Raw genomic sequence first — 22,311 nt, forward strand, 5'->3', positions numbered from 1 at the left:
AGTCCGTTCCCGGGGCTGACAGCAGTTACTAATGGGCTCGGTTCTCTTGTCGTAGACGGAGCCCCTGAAGGTGCAGTATATTGTCTGGAGAGAGGATGTGTCCTTTGGCTGTCTCGGTGCGGACGGACATCCTTAATGTCTTCACTTTACAGACTGGGTGATATGATATCTTAAGAAATCAAACAACGCCTCTCTTTTGTGTACAATCCTACCGACCTCATTTCTGTCATCATTTGCATCCTACTGACCGTATTTTGCGGTTGGATTATTATGAACTTCCTGTCAAACGTTGGCCGTAAAGTAAAACATCTTTGGGAAAAAAGTTTTAAACTAGAAGCTTCCTGAATTAAGAACCCTGTTAGTTGAGGTTTACGGTGATGTTTCAGAGGTGTGTGCGGCTTCACGGCAGCTTTATTAGAGGTTGGTGACTCCAACGCGACGCCTTCCACACGACGGATTATCTCTGAGCTCAGAACAGTGTGGGCGGAGATATTCGAGAAGCGTCACATTTCATTGGCTGAAACATTACCACATATCTTCGTCTTAATCTCCCACCTCTGTTTTATATTCGTTGAAGCCAAAAAAAACAAGTTCTGACCTACAAAGATGCACTAATTATTAAACCTTTTTCTATTACTGTGGGCGTCGGGCTCGGTTTCTCGTTTCACGGTGAGACGTAATCAATTATGCCAACGTTCTCCCACTGTGGAGAGAAGACGAAGCGTCTTCCATCGTTCCCGTCTCTGACTTTCTGTCTTTACATTTGCAAAAAGGTGTAATATCTTTTGAAAACAACAGAATTACTGATAATGCATCCAAAATAAGTGACTGGGGAATCAACGCAAACATGATGCAAACATTGCTCCCCATACAGAGGCAATAAGAGGTCAATGTCGATGCAATGGTGACGAGTTATGACGAGTAATGACGTACAGATGACTTAAACCATCAGATACACATGGAAAAGCAAGCTTTTACCAAAAGAATCTTAAAAAAACATAACTCAAAGTCTCTGTTACACCTGAACATTTTTGCTCAAATACTGCTGCACTTATTTGCTGAGATGAATTTTCAAAGACTTGTATAACAGCTTGACTTCGATTCTCAAAGGAAAGACCTACATTCATCCGTGTGACACCGATCTGGTTTTGAAATGACATGAACTCCGTGCCGTTTGTCAGCGCTCAAACCGCCAGGAGGAAACGACACGTGCGTAACGGAGAACACGAGCTGAGCTTTTCCAAGAAAAAGGATGTGTGGCTCCCGAGAACATGTGAGTGTTTTGGTCGGGACAGCACAACTGTGACCATAGCAACCATCAGCTGTATACGCACGTGTTAGCATGAGTGCACGTGTTAGCACGAGTGTATGTGCACATGTCAGAATACATGCACGTGTTAGCATGTGTGCAAGAATTAGAACATGTGTATTTTCAGGCGTTGTCCCAAGCTAAAAATTTGTTTTATTCCAAAATTAGATCTTCTTTTAAAGACCAACTTTTTAAAAGTGAATAAAATTATATATTTTTTGAAAGACATTAACAATCGTCTTTGTGAGTGAACTACACTGTAACGTGTCCAATGATCAGGCCTTTTGTGTACGCTTCTAAATAATTTGTATTTACTGTAAAAGAATTGAAGTTGATTAAATACTGGATCTACCACATCCATTTTCCAGGTGCAGCCTTCATCACAAGATGTAAAACCATACTGGAAACCAGAAAAGGTGAGCGTCACAGTGAGGGATGGAGTGATGTGTTGATGTCTAGAAGTAAACATACAATACCCCACGCTCAGAGTTCTCCATGTGTGAATCTCTCTATCGGAGAAAGGGCAAGGCAGGTACAGGACAGGACAGGAAGGGGCGGAGCCAAAGACAGGAAACAGGAAGATAGAAAGAGACATTATAGGGCATGAGAGGCTGAGGAAGCTGAAACATCCGTCATGATTTTCTTGTTTTCCAGGTGATAGCGAGCAAAGTGAAGCACGATGCAGACCTTAGCTCTCCTGTCAAGCATCCATGTCTTCTTTAATAAACTTCAACATATTATATGTAATAAACTTCAACATGTTATATGTAATAAACTTCAACATGTTATATGTAATAAACCTGTTGTCTTCAGGCTGATTTCATACTTGTACTATGTTTCAGTGTCATGGCTGTATGATGCTGACCGTGAACTTAATGCTGAAACATTTGTATTCCCATTATTTTTGCTTTCACAATCCTTTTCTGCTGCTCCTTTAACATGGATGTTGAACTGAAGCACGTAGCAGCACACACACACACACACACACACATACACACACACACACACACACACACACACACAGTGATGTTTGGAGAACAGTGAAGAAGAACGAGCTGCGATTAGCTAAAGAGGGGAAACAGATTGAAATAGATTTGTATCTGTTAAGGCAGCCATGAAGAGATGCGACCTGCCCCGTACGGGATGAGTCTCTTCTATGAATCACCACAGTGTTCCAGAGCGTGGGACTTCAGAAGGAGTGCTGTTAGCTGATGTATCAAGATAGAGTGACACTTCGAGGTGACACTTTCCAAACATGAAGACTATAACAGATAAAAAACCCAAAGTATCACCAGTGACATGAATAATTCATCAAGGAGAGCCCTGTGAAAAGTTACCATTCTCTCTTTGTGCTAACATTACTGGGTTAGCCTTTGTGCTAACATTACTGGGTTAGCCTTTGTGCTAACGTTACTTGGTTAGCCTGTGTGCTAACGTTACTGGGTTAGCCTTTGTGCTAACGTTACTTGGTTAGCCTGTGTGCTAACGTTACTGGGTTAGCCTTTGTGCTAATGTTGTTGGGTTAGCCTTTGTGCTAATGTTGGGTTAGCCTTTGTGCTAACGTTGTTGGGTTAGCCTTTGTGCTACCGTTGTTTGGTTAGCCTGTGTACTAACGTTACTGAGTTAGCCTTTGTGCTAATGTTGTTGGGTTAGCCTGTGTGCTAACATTACTGGGTTAGCCTTTGTGCTAGTGTTGTTGGGTTTTCTGTTCAGAAAATTGACACATTTAGTTTTTAGTTAATTACTTTAGTTAATTCAGTTGGAGACACAAACTCATGACCGTAACACTTTTTTCATTCTTCTTTCACAACAACAGGACTATTACGCATTTACTTCCTTATTCATTATGGTTTGACTCAAGAGAGGAGAAAAGCGACAGGATGTTAGTGGGTAAAATATATCAGATGTAAATGTGGGATGTTGGAGAGCTAACAGAGAGGGGTGATTGGTAGCTGGAATGGATCGGCCTGAATGCAGAAATCAATGGAATCAATGGAATCAATGGGACGATTTAGCAGCGACAATTTGTGTAAAAGCATGCCTGTGTGTGTGTGTGTGTGTGTGTGTGTGTGTTACAAAAAACTGAAACAAAATGTAGAAAGAGACATTTGTGCTACTTTATATTACACCATTTAAGCCCTCAGTGAAAGCACAATTTTCATTCCAGTGCAAATGTGCTGAGCTGTGCAAACAGACGTATTCATAATGATGTTATTCATTAATTTCATTTATAACTTTATTCTCTCTAGAATAACACAATCCTGTGCTTAGAGTCCTGTTGTTCAGATCTCAGCTTCTACTTGACAACACACACTAGTCATTCACGTTACAACTACCAACAATGGTGAGATCCCAAAAACATTTACCCAGAGGTTTGAATTCTTATTACATAATTTACTGATTAGGACCAATTGATTCAATTTCTATAAGTAACAAACACACGCACACACACACACACACACACACACACACACACACACACACACACACACACACACACACATACACACACAAACACACACGATCCACTAAAGCGTCCGTCCTCCTGTCAAACATCACTCCATGATGTCTCTGAAATGCTACATTTTTGTGTCGTTTGTTCTGCAGTCGGACGTGTGTGAGCACGTCTCTATCTGTGTGTGTGTGTGTGTGTGTGTGTGTGTGCATGTTATCATGCATTCCTTTGTCTAGCAGCATCAGTAGCCTGCAGAGGGCCTGTTGCTCTTCAGATAACACCTCAGTGTCCATCTCGTCTGTTCCATTCATCACATGTCAGAGGAGCCGCCATCTTTTAAAGTCCTGTTGTGTTTGACCGGTCCACATCCACTCTACTGGACTCACTGGTCTCACTGGTCACACTGGTCTCATGGTCTCATGGTCTCACTGGTCTCACTGGTTTCACTGGTCTCATGGTCTCATGGTCTCATGGTCTCACTGGTCTCACTGGTTTCACTGGTCACACTGGTCTCACTGGTCTCATGGTCACACTGGTCTCACTGGTCTCATGGTCACACTGGTCTCATGGTCACACTGGTCTCACTGGTCTCATGGTCTCATGGTCTCATGGTTTCACTGGTCTCATGGTCACACTGGTCTCACTGGTCTCATGGTCACACTGGTTTCACTGGTCTCATGGTCTCACTGGTTTCACTGGTCACACAGGTCACACTGGTCTCATGGTCTCACTAGTCTCATGGTCTCATGGTCTCACTGGTCTCATGGTCTCACTGGTCTCATGGTCACACTGGTTTCACTGATCTCACTGGTCTCATGGTCACACTGGTCTCACTGGTCTCATGGTCACACTGGTCTCATGGTCACACTGGTTTCACTGGTCTCATGGTCTCATGGTCTCACTGGTCTCATGGTCACACTGGTTTCACTGGTCTCACTGGTCTCATGGTCACACTGGTCTCACTGGTCTCATGGTCACACTGGTTTCACTGGTCTCATGGTCTCATGGTTTCACTGGTCTCATGGTTTCACTGGTCTCATGGTCTCATGGTTTCACTGGTCTCATAGTCTCACTGGTTTCACTGGTCTCATGGTCTCATGGTCTCACTGGTTAAACTACGTCAGCTCCTCTGCCTGTGGTGTTGCTGATGGGTGTGTTACATTCAAACTAAATGTGCGTCAGTGTTCGTCGTGAGCAGCGCTGTGTTAGTTGAGTTCTGTATTATTACTATTAAATCCAACATAAAGTGAAGTTTTCAGTTTAAGCCGCAAAGGAAAAACACACATTCTGTAGATAACAGTAAAACAGCAGCTGACTGACTTCAGCCTGTCAGAAGCGTTTAAATACACAGAAGTGCTTCAGGTGACGTTTTGAATCAATAATTCAAACATTTCCACACAAATGCACCTTCAAGGCAGAATAGAGCAGCTAATGTGAAAGAGCAGCTCATACAGCAATATACATTATATATATATATATATATTGCTGATACATGCTTGTTTGTCTACATATCCTGATTCATGTGCTATTTCTTAGATATTCATTTCACTTATTTTAAGCCGTTAAACCAAGTAGACCTTCCCCGTTGACCTGCATATGAAAGCAGCATGAACGCTTCAAATCAGATCACATCACATCACAGTAGACGTCTGCAGGGTCAGACTTTGAGATGTTAAAGATGAAAGAAGTTGCAATAACGTGTTTTCCGTCAATTTTGCACTCCCAGAGATGATGTCACCTTTTCTCAATGACTTAGTGGAGGTCTGCTGCTCTGGGTTCGCACCGAAAGCAGCCAGTGTTTATTGGGGAGCTTTAGAAGCATGAATTATTCATCTTCTTATGAAAAGTGTATCTTCTGGTGCTGCTTGTTAGAGCCCTCGGGGCCACCTGGCTGTCGGAACATTGAATCCCCATTAAGACTTCAGTGCCGGCCGGCGCGTTTCACTCGGACGCGACATTATTAGTGACATCCCCCGGCTTTCTTTGGGAAATGAAGTCCATTTGGAACATGTGTAACGGCCTTGTAAAAGATTAATTGGACAGTTGTGCGTGCTCACTTCCCGACAAAGTTTTGTCATGGAATAATTTATGGGCTTTGAAAGGCATGTAAAAACACTTTGAATTAAAAAAAAACAACCTTTCATGCCTCCTGGACGTCTGGCTCAAGTGTGTGGAATGAAATATACATGACCTCCGTGATAAAGGGAACCTCCCACTGTCCCACTCCATCCGGTCTGTGTCTGCACTGCTTCTGTCAGCTGGTGCTACCCTGAGTAACACCAGCTCCTCTCAGATCAATGTCTCCTACTATTTATCTTCTCTAGAGCTCATACCTGCTCCTCTTCCTCACATCATGATGATGCCCACGTGACCTGTCAGCCCAGTCCTCCTCTTCTTCTTCATCATTGTTCTTCCTCCTCTTCTTCTTCATCGTTGTTCTTCCTCCTCTTCTTCTTCATCGTTCTTCCTCCTCTTCTTCTTCATCGTTGTTCTTCCTCCTCTTCTTCTTCTTCATCGTTGTTCTTCCTCCTCTTCATCGTTGTTGTTCCTCCTCTTCTTCTTCATCGTTGTTGTTCCTCCTCTTCTTCTTCATCGTTGTTCTTCCTCCTCTTCTTCTTCATCGTTCTTCCTCCTCTTCTTCTTCATCGTTGTTCTTCCTCCTCTTCTTCTTCTTCATCGTTGTTCTTCCTCCTCTTCATCGTTGTTGTTCCTCCTCTTCTTCTTCTTCATCGTTGTTCTTCCTCTTCTTCTTCTTCTTCTTCATCGTTGTTCTTCCTCCTCTTCTTCCTCATCGTTCTTCCTCATTTTCTTCTTCATCGTTCTTCCTACTCTTCTTCATTGTTGTTCTTCCTCCTCTTCTTCTTCTTCTTCATCATTGTTCTTCCTCCTCTTCTTCTTCTTCATCGTTGTTCTTCCTCCTCTTCATCGTTGTTGTTCCTCCTCTTCTTCTTCTTCATCGTTGTTGTTCCTCTTCTTCTTCTTCTTCTTATTCATCGTTGTTCTTCCTCCTCTTCTTCCTCATCGTTCTTCCTCATCTTTTTCTTCATCATTCTTCCTCCTCTTCTTCTTCATCGTTGTTCTTCCTCCTCTTCTTCTTCTTCTTTTTCTTCTTCATCGTTGTTCTTCCTCCTCTTCTTCTTCATTGTGTTCTTCCTCTTCTTCATCATTGTTCTTCCTCCTCTTCTTCTTCTTCATCATTGTTCTTCTTCCTCTTCTTCTTCATCTTTCTTACTCCTCTTCTTCTTCATCATTGTTCTTCCTCCTCTTCCCCTTCTAATTGACCGTCTTATGTATATTATGCCCTGCTAGCTTGGTTAGCATCTCATTAGCATACCCATTTGACTCTCAGGTTAACCAATGCTGCCTTTTCCATATTGTTCACACTTGGTTCCTTCCTCCTCTCTTTTCCCTTTGCCTTCCTCTTCCTCCTCTATATAGCCTCTCCTGAAGTCGCTACTGCACAGGCACCTTTTCTCCTCCTCTGGTTCTGATTCTCTGCTAGCCTTGGATTAGCATTACCAACTGACCCTGTGTTATCTCACTGGAGACGTAATGCTGTATGCAGACTAGCAATAAGGAGGCTGTCTCTCTGGTGTGTGTGACTCTCTGACCCTTAATGCTGCAGCTAGCATGTGGTTTCTTACACACATATAGCAGCAGTGATGTCACTGGGGAGGGGGGGGGGGGGGTCTGCTTTGTTATTCCAGAAAGATGGAGAGAAGAGATTCACTATTACTGCTTGAATGCTTTCTGTGTATTGTCCGTTCTCTCTGACCGGATACAACGTCTTGTTCCTTTGTGACATGTGAGCATGAATACGCTTTGAGATGAGACCTGGATACTGTGTCCCATGAGGAAGAACTTCATGCTTTTAGGTAGAAAGTGACCTAACAGAACGTTCAGAATACAACGGCTAATAAATGACCCTAAGTGTACTATGTGCTGACCTCAGCAAAACGTCCACGACATGAAGAAAACAAACGTCATTCTGAATAAAAGAAGAAGCGTCTCCTGACTACTGAACCGGAGCGATTTTTCAACAAGCTTTTCTCTCAACTACTTTCAAGCTGTTCAGTTTGTTCAAGATCCCTTCACATTGTCAGGTCCTCGCTGTGAGAACATCAAATATTGAAGCGTATTGACGCCGCCAAAGTGAAGCAGTTCAAAAGTCTTTCAGATAGAAAGTGAGACGGACAAGGAGCCGAACGATGGCTGCAGAGTTGAGTGATGAATGATTTCTTTCTCTTCTCTTGTCTTTGCTTTCTGTTAATCTTGCTCTACCTTCATTAAATAAATGACCTTGTTTATGTGTAAAACCCCACTTTGAAACGTGTTCAGGTAATTTCATGCATTAAATCTCTCTGTAACGTTAACAAGTAGTAACAGTCGGGAATCTTTTCCTTTCAAAATGACAGCACTTCACATTTGAAGAGGATCAAACATCAATGTTTGTGAAAACAGCCCAGCGGTTCGAGGTCCTCAGCTTCAGCGTTCTCGTGAAAACGTCTCATAATTTAAGGCCTTGGGTGAAGTTGTTTGGGATGACGTTGTACGCGTTGTGTCGTGTTGATTTGCTATTTGCACTCGTCGCGTTGGAGAAACAGTCCTTCAACTTCAATTATTATATATTTCTCGGCAAAGTTTTCATTGCATTTTGAGTGCGGGGGTAAGAAATGAAATGTGAGAGAGGGATGAGAGGATGAAGTGAAGCAGAGAATCAGAGGAAGTAGAGGACAGCAGGTGATGGAGGTCAGTTGTGCATCTCAACAAGCGCACGAGGCTGTCAAACACTCGTGTTTACAAGTTTAAAGGCTCCTCTGTCATTCTCGTTTATACAAAGGGTTAAGTGCATCGCCGCGTTTTGACTTAATTGATATCGCCTGAAGAAATACAATCCAACTTCCCTCACAATCATAATGTGTGTAACCTACAAAGTCTGTCTTTGTAGGTCTGTCGCGTCTCTGAGAGAGTCACAGTAACAACATGGACGTGTTGATGATTGCTGTCATTATTAAAACGCTGCCTCAGTGTGCTGGTGTTCACTACCTACCTGCGTTTGAAGGTGAGGACGACGCCGAGGAGGATGATGATGAACATGAGGATGCCTGCGATCACTCCGGCCATTTTCACTGTGCTGTCCACCTGCTTCTCCGGCTCCATCGCATCAGAGTCCTGTGTGGATGCACCTACACACACACACACACACACACACACACGCACGCACGCACGCGCACACACACGCACACACACACACACACACACACACACACACACACACACACACACACACACACACACAGAGAAACATGCAGCTTATGACCGGCGTGGATAAACACACACACTGAAACATTAAGTGAGTTCCTCATACAAAGACAAACAGATATATATATATATATATATATATATCCTGAGGGGAATATTTCCTCCTCTTCTGGATGCAAAGAGTTAAACATCATGCAGGAAGTAAAAAACAAAAAGACGGTATTTGGCGAGTGAGAACGATTCGGCTGGAACAGAGAGAACTTTGAAGGCAGTCGAGGTTATTAGGCTAGAATAAATATAATTAGTAAAAACATATTCAAGTTTTCATAGAGAAAATGATTTTACCTTCAAGCATTGCAGGATAATAAAAGTGAAGACACTTAAACATTTAAACTCCTCACATGAAATTAACAAATGATCCAACAGAGTGGAAATACAACAATGTGTAGTGTGTAGGGTGTAGTGTATAGTGTCTAGGGTGTAGTGTGTAGAGTGTAGTGTATAGTGTGTAGTGTCTAGGGTGTAGTGTGTAGGGTGTAGTGTGTAGTATGTAGGGTGTAGTGTGTAGGGTGTAGTGTGTAGGGTGTAGTGTGTAGGGTGCAGTGTGTAGTGTGTAGGGTGTAGTGTGTAGTATGTAGGGTGTAGGGTGTAGTGTATAGTGTGTACTTGGTGAGGTGTAGTGTGTAGTGTGTAGTTGGTAGTGTGTAGGGTATAGGGTGTAGTGTGTAGTTTATAGTGTGTAGGGTGTAGTTGGTAGTGTGTAGTGTATAGGGTGTAGGGTATAGTGTGTAGTGCGTAGTGTGTAGGGTGTAGAGTGTAGTGTATAGTGTGTAGTGTCTAGGGTGTAGGGTGTAGTGTGTAGTATGTAGGGTGTAGGGTGTAGTGTGTAGGGTGTAGTGTGTAGGGTGTAGTGTGTAGGGTGCAGTGTGTAGTGTGTAGGGTGTAGTGTGTAGTATGTAGGGTGTAGGGTGTAGTGTATAGTGTGTAGTGTGTACTTGGTGGGGTGTAGTGTGTAGTGTGTAGTTGGTAGTGTGTAGGGTATAGGGTGTAGTGTGTAGTTTATAGTGTGTAGTGTGTAGGGTGTAGTTGGTAGTGTGTAGTGTATAGGGTGTAGGGTATAGTGTGTAGTGCGTAGTGTGTAGTGTGTAGTATGTAGGGTGTAGTGTATAGTGTGTAGTGTGTAGTGTGTAGTGTGTAGTGTATAGGGTGTAGGGTGTAGGGTATAGTGTGTAGTGCGTAGTGTGTAGTGTGTAGTGTATAGGGTGTAGGGTATAGTGTGTAGTGCGTAGTGTGTAGTGTGTAGTGTATAGGGTGTAGGGTATAGTGTGTAGTGTGTAGTATGTAGGGTGTAGTGTATAGTGTGTAGTGTGTAGTTGGTAGGGTGTAGTATGTAGGGTGCAGCCTATCCACTTAACATTATAAAGTCAGAAAAGGACTGAAAAAATCGTAAAAGTTCAAATGTGACAGTTCAAAAGGCGTAAAAGATCTCAAAACGCTGAATCATATGGCAATAGTCCAGGGTTTTCTCAACATTTTAAAGTTAGAATGGTGTCTGTAGCTGAAAGTATGAGGAAGTAGAAGGATTTGAAAGTTGAAGAAGTTTAAGAGGATTTTCAAATTGTCTCCATAGAGATCCTATTCCAAAAAAATTTGCAAAAAACTTAATAATTCAAAAAGTTTAAAAAATTGAAATATCAAAAGTCATAGCAGTGTCCTTAATGAGCTGAACATTTTGATATTTGAATGGTTTCTGTAGCTTAAAAAATGCAGAAGCATGAGAACCAAAAGACGTACAGAAGAAATATAGTAAAAAGAAGTAAGGGGAATAATAAAGATCATAAGAACGATACTTGCAATGCTGAAGCAGCATTCCAACAATAAGTACATTTAAAAAGGAATGTTTGGGAGATGATTGACAAAGTGAACACAGGAGAGAAACATGAAGACATTACAGACACTTAAATGTTTGGAAGGAAAGAAAGATGGGGTGAACTTTGAGAAGGAGATAATAAAAGGAAGGAGTGAGAGAGGGAGAACAAAATAAAAGATAAAAAAACCCTGACATGACATAAAAATAGATAAAATAACAAGTGGCGAGAACCCTGGGATCACACACATAAATGCGCCGAGCAGCCTCTTGTTCTAACCTTGATAGACAAAGACAGCCGATTAATAGAGTAATACTGATGCGTGGGCGTTCGGTTTTAATCCCCCGTCTCTCTCTTCTTCGCCCCCTCTGCAATAACAACACAAGGTTGGCACAGGAATCCACCGAGCTAACGGCTTAAGCGCCTCACCTTGGCGCGTTCGGTAATAGCTGCCGAGATGTTCCCATTAAAACCCTCAAAGCCTTCAATGACAACACCTCCAGCGTCTTTGTAACAGCATCACGGGCAGCACCCCCATCTGGAAGCTGTATCATCTTTGAAATAATATCGGCTGTCACTCTGCATCCTACGCTTTTAATGCAGCTTTTCTCCCTTCAATGGAAATGAGACATCAAATAGAAAGTTGAATGGGGAGTGAAGTATTAAGTGCTGGATTCTCAAACACATGCATATTTAGTGGGGGGGAAAAAAACGGGTTATTCGCTGGATCCTGAATGTTTTATGTTGACTGTAGAAGAATATGGCCCGATACCAGGTCCACCGCTGTGGCGTAGTTCAGGCTGGTCTCATCCAACATTCCTGGCTAAAGCTACAAAAAATAATAATGTGCAGTATATTTGTCGTGATGCCACGAAATGATTTGGTATGTTGTCTGCATAATCAATAAAGTATGAAGACCACGATAGCACACACAGGGAGACGAATGGGTCCAACAAACAGCCAGGAGACCCAAAATATTCAGCTTCAGTCCATATTTGTTGGCAATTAGCTTTCTAAAAACTATATTTTCACAGCGAATGAACACAAACAGAGGCCTCAGTATTAACAAGGCGGTCCGGCAGCAATCTAACAGCACCATGTCGCACAAACGCCGTTTCTACACGTCTTTCTGCAGCCTGCCCAGTAATCAGCAGAGCTGTACAGACGGTGGATTCCAGCTTGTGTCTGTTGAACACATCACAGTCGATCAGTAACCTGCTGACACGGCTCTCTGCAGTCTGTGCCCTGATAATTACCCCCTAGGTGTATTAAACCACAATGTCCCCCTCCCTAAGTGATCCACAGCACCACCTGACACATTACGCTGCGACCCCATTCGCCCACACTTCAGGTGATTGGGGTCATGACGTTACGGTAAAGAACCCATCTGGCGACGGGTTCAGCTCCATTTAACTTTGCCAATTGGGCCGCTCAGGCTCAGCCAATCAGGCGGAGAAAAGGGTCAGAAGGGATCTAATGTGACGAGAAGGTAAAAGTTGAGAGGAAGCATATCGTCACAGTGAAGGATTGAATGAGATGGTGAAAACACAACATGGAGGACGCGTGGCATCGCTTATTGTTGTATTGTCACTGTCAGCCAACAGGTGGCTCATAAGTAAGTGGAATACGTGGTCAGCTGCCTGCACTGGAAACAGCAGGTGTTGTGGGTAATATTGTGCTGGCACGTATCAGGTCCATTAAAGATGCTACCTGAACATCAGGTCTTTTCTCCATAGATCACAATGACAGACCCGTAGAGATTACCCCCGCAGCCCCCGATGCACACTATGGTCTTATTGTCTTGTCTGTGTTTCCAGAGTTGATAAAAAAATAAAGAAAAATATATTTAATTGTGCTTTCTTTGTTAGCTAGGTTAGTGACGTGACGACATAGGTCAGAAGGTCACAGCCCACGGCAAATAATAGTAGCTAACGTTAGCGCTGATCCACTCAGTAACGTTAGCGCTGATCCACTCAGTAACTTTAACTCTGATTCACTCAGTAATGTTAGCGCTGATTCACTCAGTGACGTTAGCGCTGATTCACTCAGTGACGTTAGCGCTGATTCACTCAGTGACGTTAGCTCTGGTTCACTCAGTGACATTAGCGCTGATTCACTCAGTAACTTTAACTCTGATTCACTCAGTAACGTTAACTCTGATTCACTCAGTGACGTTAGCTCTGATTCACTCAGTGACGTTAGCGCTGATTCACTCAGTAACTTTAACTCTGATTCACTCAGTAACGTTAGCACTGATTCACTCAGTAACTTTAACTCTGATTCACTCAGTGACGTAAGCGCTGATTCACTCAGTAACTTTAACTCTGATTCACTCAGTAACTTTAACTCTGATTCACTCAGTAACTTTAACTCTGATTCACTCAGTAACGTTAGCACTGATTCACTCAGTAACTTTAACTCTGATTCACTCAGTGACGTAAGCGCTGATTCACTCAGTAACTTTAACTCTGATTCACTCAGTAACGTTAGCACTGATTCACTCAGTAACTTTAACTCTGATTCACTCAGTAACTTTAACTCTGATTCACTCAGTAACGTTAGCACTGATTCACTCAGTAACTTTAACTCTGATTCACTCAGTGACGTTAGCGCTGATTCACTCAGTAACTTTAACTCTGATTCACTCAGTAACGTTAGCACTGATTCACTCAGTAACTTTAACTCTGATTCACTCAGTAACGTTAGCACTGATTCACTCAGTAACTTTAACTCTGATTCACTCAGTAACGTTAGCACTGATTCACTCAGTAACTTTAACTCTGATTCACTCAGTAACGTTAGCACTGATTCACTCAGTAACTTTAACTCTGATTCACTCAGTAACGTTAGCACTGATTCACTCAGTAACATTAGCAGTGATTCACTCAGTAACATTAGCAGTGATTCACTCAGTAACATTAACTCTGATTCACTCAGTAACTTTAACTCTGATTCACTCAGTAACGTTAGCACTGATCCACTCAGTAACATTAGCAGTGATTCACTCGGTGACGTTAGCTCTGATTCACTCAGTAACATTAGCAGTGATTCACTCAGTAACGTTAGCTCTGATTCACTCAGTAACGTTAGCAGTGATTCACTCAGTAACATTAGCAGTGATTCACTCAGTAACGTTAGCTCTGATTCACTCAGTAACATTAGCAGTGATTCACTCAGTAACGTTAGCTCTGATTCACTCAGTAACATTAGCAGTGATTCACTCGGTGATGTTAGCTCTGATTCACTCAGTAACGTTAGCTCTGATTTTTCCTGAGGAATTGAATGCCAAACTTTCAAAAATAACAAGCGTTTTTCGACCGGTCGGTGAAGGATGCACTAATCTGCCAGAAGAGACAGGTATTGTACTCTTTACTATAGCTAACATTACCACGTAGCTAACGTTATACTTTGACAGCGTATCTTGGGGGTGGGGGGGGCTCTCAGGGTTAATGGCCAATAATCCAGAAGCATTAAGAGGCTGGGTAGTATTTTTGTGTGAACGATATATAAAACAGGGATGTGTTTTTACAAAGCTGTGAGTCAACCTGTAGTGGAGCAGCTCAATAGAGAGGAGAAGGTTCTTAAACTCCTAAAAGCTTCCCAGCAGAGAGACGCGAACTATCGATCTGCTCCACTCTTCTCAGACGTTAGACTTCACGACGATGGCTGCTCACCAGGGAGTCCTGCAGGGACAGGATGAGAACACCGGGAGTCTACTGGGGATGTGAGCTCACACATGTTTAACTCTTACATGTGAAGGGAAACACTAGAAAATACATGATATGAAGAATTCACAGTAGATTATTCTGTCCAACCTTCAAAAGCATCTGGTTTATTGTATTAAACCATTTTTATTATTACTATGTTATTTTTCTCTGTTGAACATTATAAAGAATGTTTGAGAGCAGTTGTTGCTTTTCATAACTCCTCAAAGTATTGTGATATATTAATCAGATCCTACTGATATCTGAGGAAGAGGAGCTGCCTTCAGAAGAAGCTTTGAAGGAGACTTCCACAGCAACACAATGTGTCGTGTGTGTGTGTGTGTGTGTGTATGCGTTCGTGTAACATCCTTTTCATTCACACTTTTCTCTGCACTTCTTTCGTTACGCCAATTTGGAAGCCAGGATACAATTGTCAGGCAGGAATTATGGGTAAAAGCAGAGATATTAAAAACATAATCTCATCCAGATGGAGAGAAGATTGTTTCTCCAACGCATTGTATCCCCGAATGTTATATTAAATACGCTGCTGTGTGTGTGTGTGTGTGTGTGTGTGTGTCTGTGTGTGTGTGTGTGTGTGTGTGTGTGGGTGTCTGTGTGTGTGTGTGTGTGTGTGTGTGTGTGTATGTAGGAATTCACTTTTTTTTTCTTCTTTATTTTGTGTTTTTCTTTTCTCCGCCAGGAGGATCATGTGATCGGCCACTTGTGTGCGTAAAAGTAAAATAATAATGTATGGTTAGTAAAGTATATATGTGGTATTTGAGACAATATTTGTGCCTGTAAAGACATGCATATGTCTAAACATATATATATATATATATATATATATATATATATATATGTATATATATATATATATATATATATATATACATATATATATGTATATATATATATATATATATATATATATATATATACATATATATATATATATATATATATATATATATATATATACATATATATATGTATATATAGTCTATATATAGCTTTGAGTGGTCAGAAGACTGTATAGACATATACATATACATTGATATATATATATATATATATATATATATATATATATATTTACAAAGCTCAATAACACTACATGTCATTCACCCATTGACGCCCATTTATGCAGACGACAGGTTCTACCATGCAAGGTGCCACCTGCCCGTCAGTCACTGAGTCATGGACCAGTGGAGCCAGGGATCAAACCGCCGATTCTCTGATTGAAGGATGACCTGCTCTACCACTGAGCCACAGTCTAAGTAGACATTGTAACATTACGTGTTACCCAGCTCATGTAATGTGTGTGTCAGAGTGTGTGTGTGTGTGTGTGTGTGTGTGTGTATCAGGGTTTAGTTTCCAGCCATTGTTTGTCAGCAGCTGTGGATGCTTCCTCTGTGGATTAGCGTTAGCATGGCTGAGTGTGTCTAACAGGATTACTAATCTGAGCTATGCTGCCGCAGCGCTCTGTGTGTGTGTGTGTGTGTGTGTGTGTGTGTGTGTGTGTGTGTGGTTGCATATCTTTTCTTAAATGTGCCTTTGATTCTGAATATTTGTGTGTGTGTGTGTGTGTGTGTGTGTGGTTGTGTATATGTCACAATGTGAACACGTCTGTGTACCTGGGTGCCTCTGTAAATGAGTCGCTCTTCATCCTTGTGAATGTGTGTGTGTGTGTGTGTGTGTGTGTGTGTGTGTAGATGATGATGGCGGATTAATATTATCTTTAGTCTCCATAACTTAGTAAACTGTGAACAATGATAATGGCTGCCTCTCTCTCTCTCCCTGTCACACTCTCTCTCTCACACACACACACACACACACACACACACACACACACACACACACACACACACACACACACACACACACCAGTTTCCATTAATGTTGACATTAATGTTAAGGTCAGCAGGACACGGTTTAAGTACTTTGGAGCTTTTAAGAACTAAAACCACTTAAGTGCTTCATCATCTGGTCCCTGCAGACCTCTGTGTACTCTGATGTATGTGAGAATATTATATTATTATAATATATTGTATTATTACAATATATTACACTATATTGTATTACATTATATTATATTATTATATTATAACAGTATATTACACTATATTATATTATATTAAAATACATTATTATATTATATTATAACAGTATATTACACTATATTATATTATAATAAATTATTATGATGGTTGGTCTACTTCTGCTCAAAGCTGTCTCTCTCTCTCTCTCTCTCTCTCTCTCTCTCTCTCTCTCTCTCTCTCTCTCTCTCTCTCTCTGTCTCTCTCTCTCTCTGTCTCTCTCTCTTGTCTCTGTCTCTCTCCCTCTCTCTCTGTCTCTCTCTGTCTCTGTCTCGCTCTCTCTCTCTGTCTCTCTCTCTCTGTCTCTGTCTCTCTCCCTCTCTCTCTGTCTCTCTCTGTCTCTGTCTCTCTCTCTCTCTGTCTCTCTCTCTCTCTCTCTCTCTCTCTCTCTCTCTCTCTCTCTCTCTCTCTCTCTCTCTCTGCGATCCAGATCTGTTGACAATTTCTCTACCCCTGCTGAATCTGGATCTGGATCTGCTTCTGAAAACAATCCCACAATGCAATGCAACATGTCATATGGTGACCAAATCAGTGATGTGGAGACACAAACACGGTGTGTTCACATAGAACTTTGATTCCCCCTCAAAGAGAATTTGTTTCTGAGGAGGTAACAAAGCCAGAGGCCAAAGTGAATTGCATGATGGGAAACAGCTGCTGTGAAGCGACACAAAAGTACGAAGGCTGGAATGAGGAAGAGGAAAAGCCTTGAGACTAAAAAAACGACCTGGAACCAAAACGGGGACACGCTGTCCTCACTCTGAGGGACTTACAATAACAGCACAAAAAAATGAATCATGAAGTTATTCTAAGAACTTGAGATTCGTACTCACGGATAATTAACTTCACACAACGTATATTCCTCCTTAAGATCACACATGACGATATGAAATGAAATGTAGGACGAGCATAATATCAAAATGTAGAAGTTCAGCCTCTTCTTTAGTTCATGTACAGCTACAGTTCATGAGACGATGCAATCTGTAATTTAATATCTAACGAAGACGTTCATGACACAATGCTGTGACTTTAAATAATCTGCTCATCATTCATGGAATTAAACTGTTTATTTATGTGATTGACTTCTGCTTCAGAAGGAACTGTAATATTATAGGATCAGTCTCTGAAGTCTTTGTAGGATAAAGTAGAAACTCAAGTCGTTCTTTTGAAACTTGTGAGAGTGAAACGTTACAATATTACATGTTGAGTTTTGTTTTGAAAGAGAAAACGTGAGAAATGAGAAATCATTGTGACATTTAACTAGTGCTTTGTTATTAGAGGCCTACATGTGTGTGTGTGTGTGTATGTGTGTGTGTGTGTGTGCAAACACAATGCTACAACAAGAGGGGAAACCTAAATGTGTGTGTATGTGTGTGTGTGTGTGTGCAAACACAACGCTACAACAGGGGGAAACCTAAATGTGTGTGTGTGTGTGTGTGTGTGTGTGTGTGTGTGTGTGTGTGTGTGTGTGTGTGTGTGGAAACACGATGCTACAATTAGAGGGGAAACCTTGATGTGTGTGTGTGTGTGTGTGTGTGTGTGTGTGTGTGTGTGTGTGTGTGTGTGTGTGTGTGTGGAAACACGACGCTACAAGAGGGGCAACAACAGGAAGAAACACACCTACATCTGCTCTTCGTCTCTTCTGCTCTCTGACTTCTTCAGCTCAGCTCCAGTCTCCGTTTTGATTTCTCTTCCTCTCTGTAATGTGGTCTCTTTCTCTTTCACTTCTCTATTTCTCTGCCAGCAGTCAAACTCTGCATGCAGCTTGAGCAGCATTTCAACACTGACTGCTGTTGTGTCCTGAAAACGTCACATCGCTGCCAGATATTCACCGACTAACAGCCTGAAGAGTTTTAGTTTCAACACTCTGAATCTGATCAAATCCAGAGACTAAACCGACTCAGAGCAGCAAGCAGACAGCACATGTTGATGGTGGGGAAGGACCGGCTGTGTGTGTGTGTGTGTGTGTGTGTGTGTGTGTGTGTGTGTATTTGTGTATGACTGAACTGCAAAAGTGAAACGTTGAAAGAATTATTTTCACTATTGACCTTCATTACCTCTCACTCACACACAGTATTGCACAGCACCACAGTCAGTTATAATGGACCTCAGGACTAATGTGAATAACAGCTGACATAGAATACCAGTGTACAGTATAGAGGGGGGGGGGGGGGGGGGGCATATAGACACTGATAGAGTCCCACTTATCAATACATGCCCTCTGCTGCATCACATGGAAAATAATTCCCCTTCAGCCAATCAAAAACAAAGAGTCAATATTAGCATATGAATAATAGAGATATAGAGATATAGAGACATAGAGACATAAAGATATAGATAAATAGAGATATAGATATATTGAGATATTGAGATATAGATAAATAGAGATATAGAGATAAAGATAAAGAGATATAGAGATATAGAGACATATAGATATAGAGACATAGAGATATAGAGGTATAGAGACATAGAGATATAGAGAAATAGAGATACAGAGATATTGAGATATAGAGATATAGATAAATAGAGATATAGAGATATTGAGATATAGATAAAGAGATAAAGAGATATAGATAAATAGAGATATAGAGGTATAGATATATAGAGATATAGAGAAATAGAGATATAGAGATATTGAGATATAGATAAATAGAGATATAGAGATATAGAGATAAAGATAAAGAGATATAGATAAATAGAGATAGAGATAAAGATATATAGAGATATAGAGATATAGAGAAATAGAGATATTGAGATATAGTTTCACAGATACAATTTCACTGTTTGAACTGATTGAAGTAGAAACTAATATAATACATAACGTTTCAGACTATCAATGAATGAAAAGAGAAGCGTGTGTTACTCACAGACACATAACTGAAAAGTATTCAGTGTTTTTGTGTTCCGACTACGACTAATTAACGAGTGACAGGAAGAATGCAGTGCTTTAATTAATAATCATGCATCAAGGACAATGTTTGTGTTCATTTCTATCAGTAATACGTGTTAAAAAGTATCCGCTCAGCGTTCAGCGTTGCAGTGAAACAACGTTTGAATGCATGCAGAGTTTTTCTGCTTTCATCCGCAGGTAAAGAACCCGCTTCATAACAATACAATGTATATCATACATATATAATATTATATATGTTATATTCATTCATTTAGGATTTGACGAGCGTCTGCTGTTGTGCATGACATGCATACTTCTTTGTGCTCGGCCTTGCAACCTCAATTTCCCTCAGGACAATATGAATTATTGTATTCATGTGAAGTCACATTGTGGACAAACCACAGTGACAGCAGTTTACCACACATTGTGTCTCTATTGTTCAAGTCAACATTGTGATTGTTGTTTAGCTCAATGACGTTCATATTCATATAAAGCTATGTGTCTGCAGGACTGCATGAAATCCAGTAAACGCTTGAGCTCATATTTAGCTCCTGGGTTGTAAAGAAGTGGGCGGGACTAAAAAGACACAGGAAATGGTTTCACTATCATGTAAATCAGTTAGAGTCTGTTAGTGTCCCCTCTGGAACCAGGACTCTCTGTTAGTCCCTTCTGGAACCAGGACTCTCTGTTAGTGTCCCCTCCAGAACCAGGACTCTCTGATAGTGTCCCCTCTAGAACCAGGACTCTGTTAGTGTCTCCTCTGGAACCAGGACTCTCTGTTAATGTCCCCTCTGGAACCAGGACTCTCTGTTAGTGTCCCCTTTGGAACCAGGACTCTGTTAGTGTCCCCTCTAGAACCAGGACTCTCTGTTAGTGTCCCCTCTAGAACCAAGACTCTGTTAGTGTCCCTTCTGGAACCAGGACTCTCTGTTAGTGTCCCCTCTGGAACCAAGACTCTCTCTTAGTGTCCCCTCTGGAACCAGGACTCTCTGTTAGTGTCCCCTCTAGAACCAGGACTCTCTGTTGGTGTCCCCTCTAGAACCAGGACTCTCTGTTAGTGTCCCCTCTGGAACCAGGACTCTCTGTTAGTGTCCCCTCTGGAACCAGGACTATCTGTTGGTGTCCCCTCTAGAATCAGGACTCTCTGTTAGTGTCCCCTTTGGAACCAGGACTCTCTGTCAGTGTCCCCTCTGGAACCAGGACTCTCTGTTAGTGTCCCCTCTGGAACCAGGACTCTCTGTTGGTGTCCCCTCTGGAACCAGGACTCTCTGTCAGTGTCCCCTCTGGAACCAGGACTCTCTCTTAGTGTCCCCTCTGGAACCAGGACTCTCTGTTAGTGTCCCCTCTGGAACCAGGTGTCTCTGTTAGTGTCCTTTCTGGAACCAGGACTCTCTGTTAGTGTCCCCTCTGGAACTAAGACTCTCTGTTAGTGTCCCCTCTGGAACCAGGATTCTCTGTTAGTGTCCCCTCTGGAACCAAGACTCTCTGTTAGCGTCCCCTCTGGATCCAGGACTCTCTGTTAGTGTCCCTTCGGGAACCAGGTGTCTCTGTTAGTGTCCTCTCTGGAACCAGGACTCTCTGTTAGTGTCCTCTCTGGAACCAAGACTCTCTGTTAGTGTCCCCTCTGGAACCAGGACTCTCTGTTAGTGTCCCCTCTGGAACCAGGGCTCTCTGTTAATGTTCCCTCTGGAACCAGAAGTCTCTGTTAGTGTCCCCTCTGTAACCAGGACTCTCTGTCAGTGTCCCCTCTGTAACCAGGACTCTCTGTCAGTGTCCCCTCTGTAACCAGGACTCTCTGTCAGTGTCCCCTCTGTAACCAGGACTCTCTGTCAGTGTCCCCTCTGTAACCAGGACTCACAGCGTGGATTATTAGTGCAACATACGAGAGAATGGCAGTAGTGTTCAGTATTATGGTCACATTCATAAAGGTTAGCATGATGGGAGGCAGAGGGTTGCAGGGCGAGCTCTGTGTCTGAGGAGGGATTTGATCGTTGGAGGAAGATTAAAATGATTTGGGGCTCAGATCAAAGCCAACGCCTTTAAAATCTATCCGCCACCAAAACAACCGATTCTGAACGTGTGATCGGCCAAACGAGGGAACGAGACACTCACACAGTTAGGAGAAGTGTTTCAGGGCCTTTGGTCTGTCACAACAACGTTATATGAAACGTATTATATAAAAGAATCATCTCGTTCTTCTTGGTGCCGTGTTGGATAGAAAATGTGCAAAAGGCAATATTCAAGTAATCAAGCCCCTGAAGATGTGTTGAAGAGTTTTGTTTTATGGCTTTTTACCAATAAAATGTGTGTTTTGGATCTCACACTGTTTTATATTTAGGGAATCATCATCATCCTCCTCCACACGTCTTCATCAAATCACTCACTCAATGAAAGCTCGTCAGACATGTCAGAGTGGAACCATGCTGACAGTAAGTAGCTGATGTATCTTCACTGAAGTCGGACAATTTAAAGAGAGAAACAAAGATGAAAATTAATTCCGCTCCTTTATTTCCTCATTGATTTTCAGTGTTTCCTTCTCATAAGTCTTTAGTTTACTGTCGACTGAGCAGCATGGTTCCACTGTGTGTGTGTGTGTGTGTGTGTGTGTGTGTGTGTGTGTGTGTGTGTGTGTGTGTGTGAGAGAGTGTGTATGTGTGTGTGTGTGTGTGAGTGCCAGACAGAGAAAGAAGAGGTTCAAACACAGCCAAGCGACACTGGAAGCAGAGCAGA

The 22,311-nt window shown here is 42.0% G+C and overlaps 1 protein-coding gene across 12 annotated transcripts in view; it reads right to left on the reverse strand.

Moving 5' to 3' along the window:
• ptprt (protein tyrosine phosphatase receptor type T) overlaps nt 1–22,311 on the reverse strand; it is a 204,831-nt gene that overhangs the window by 65,045 nt on the left and 117,475 nt on the right. For 7 of the 12 annotated variants that reach the window (XM_068722019.1, XM_068722016.1, XM_068722018.1 and 4 more), the window contains one exon: nt 8,815–8,950. In XM_068722019.1, coding sequence (XP_068578120.1) covers nt 8,815–8,950 — 136 coding nt within the window. Of the gene's footprint in view, nt 1–1,785; nt 1,819–8,814; nt 8,951–22,311 lie in introns of all 12 variants that reach the window. The other 5 variants (XM_068722013.1, XM_068722011.1, XM_068722010.1 and 2 more) reach the window with 1 other exon arrangement.

The sequence above is a fragment of the Cebidichthys violaceus genome, unplaced genomic scaffold (genome assembly GCF_023349555.1).
Source record: "Cebidichthys violaceus isolate CVI_PGR_0920_01 unplaced genomic scaffold, fCebVio1.0.p SCAF_29, whole genome shotgun sequence".
Lineage (NCBI taxonomy): Eukaryota > Metazoa > Chordata > Actinopteri > Perciformes > Stichaeidae > Cebidichthys > Cebidichthys violaceus.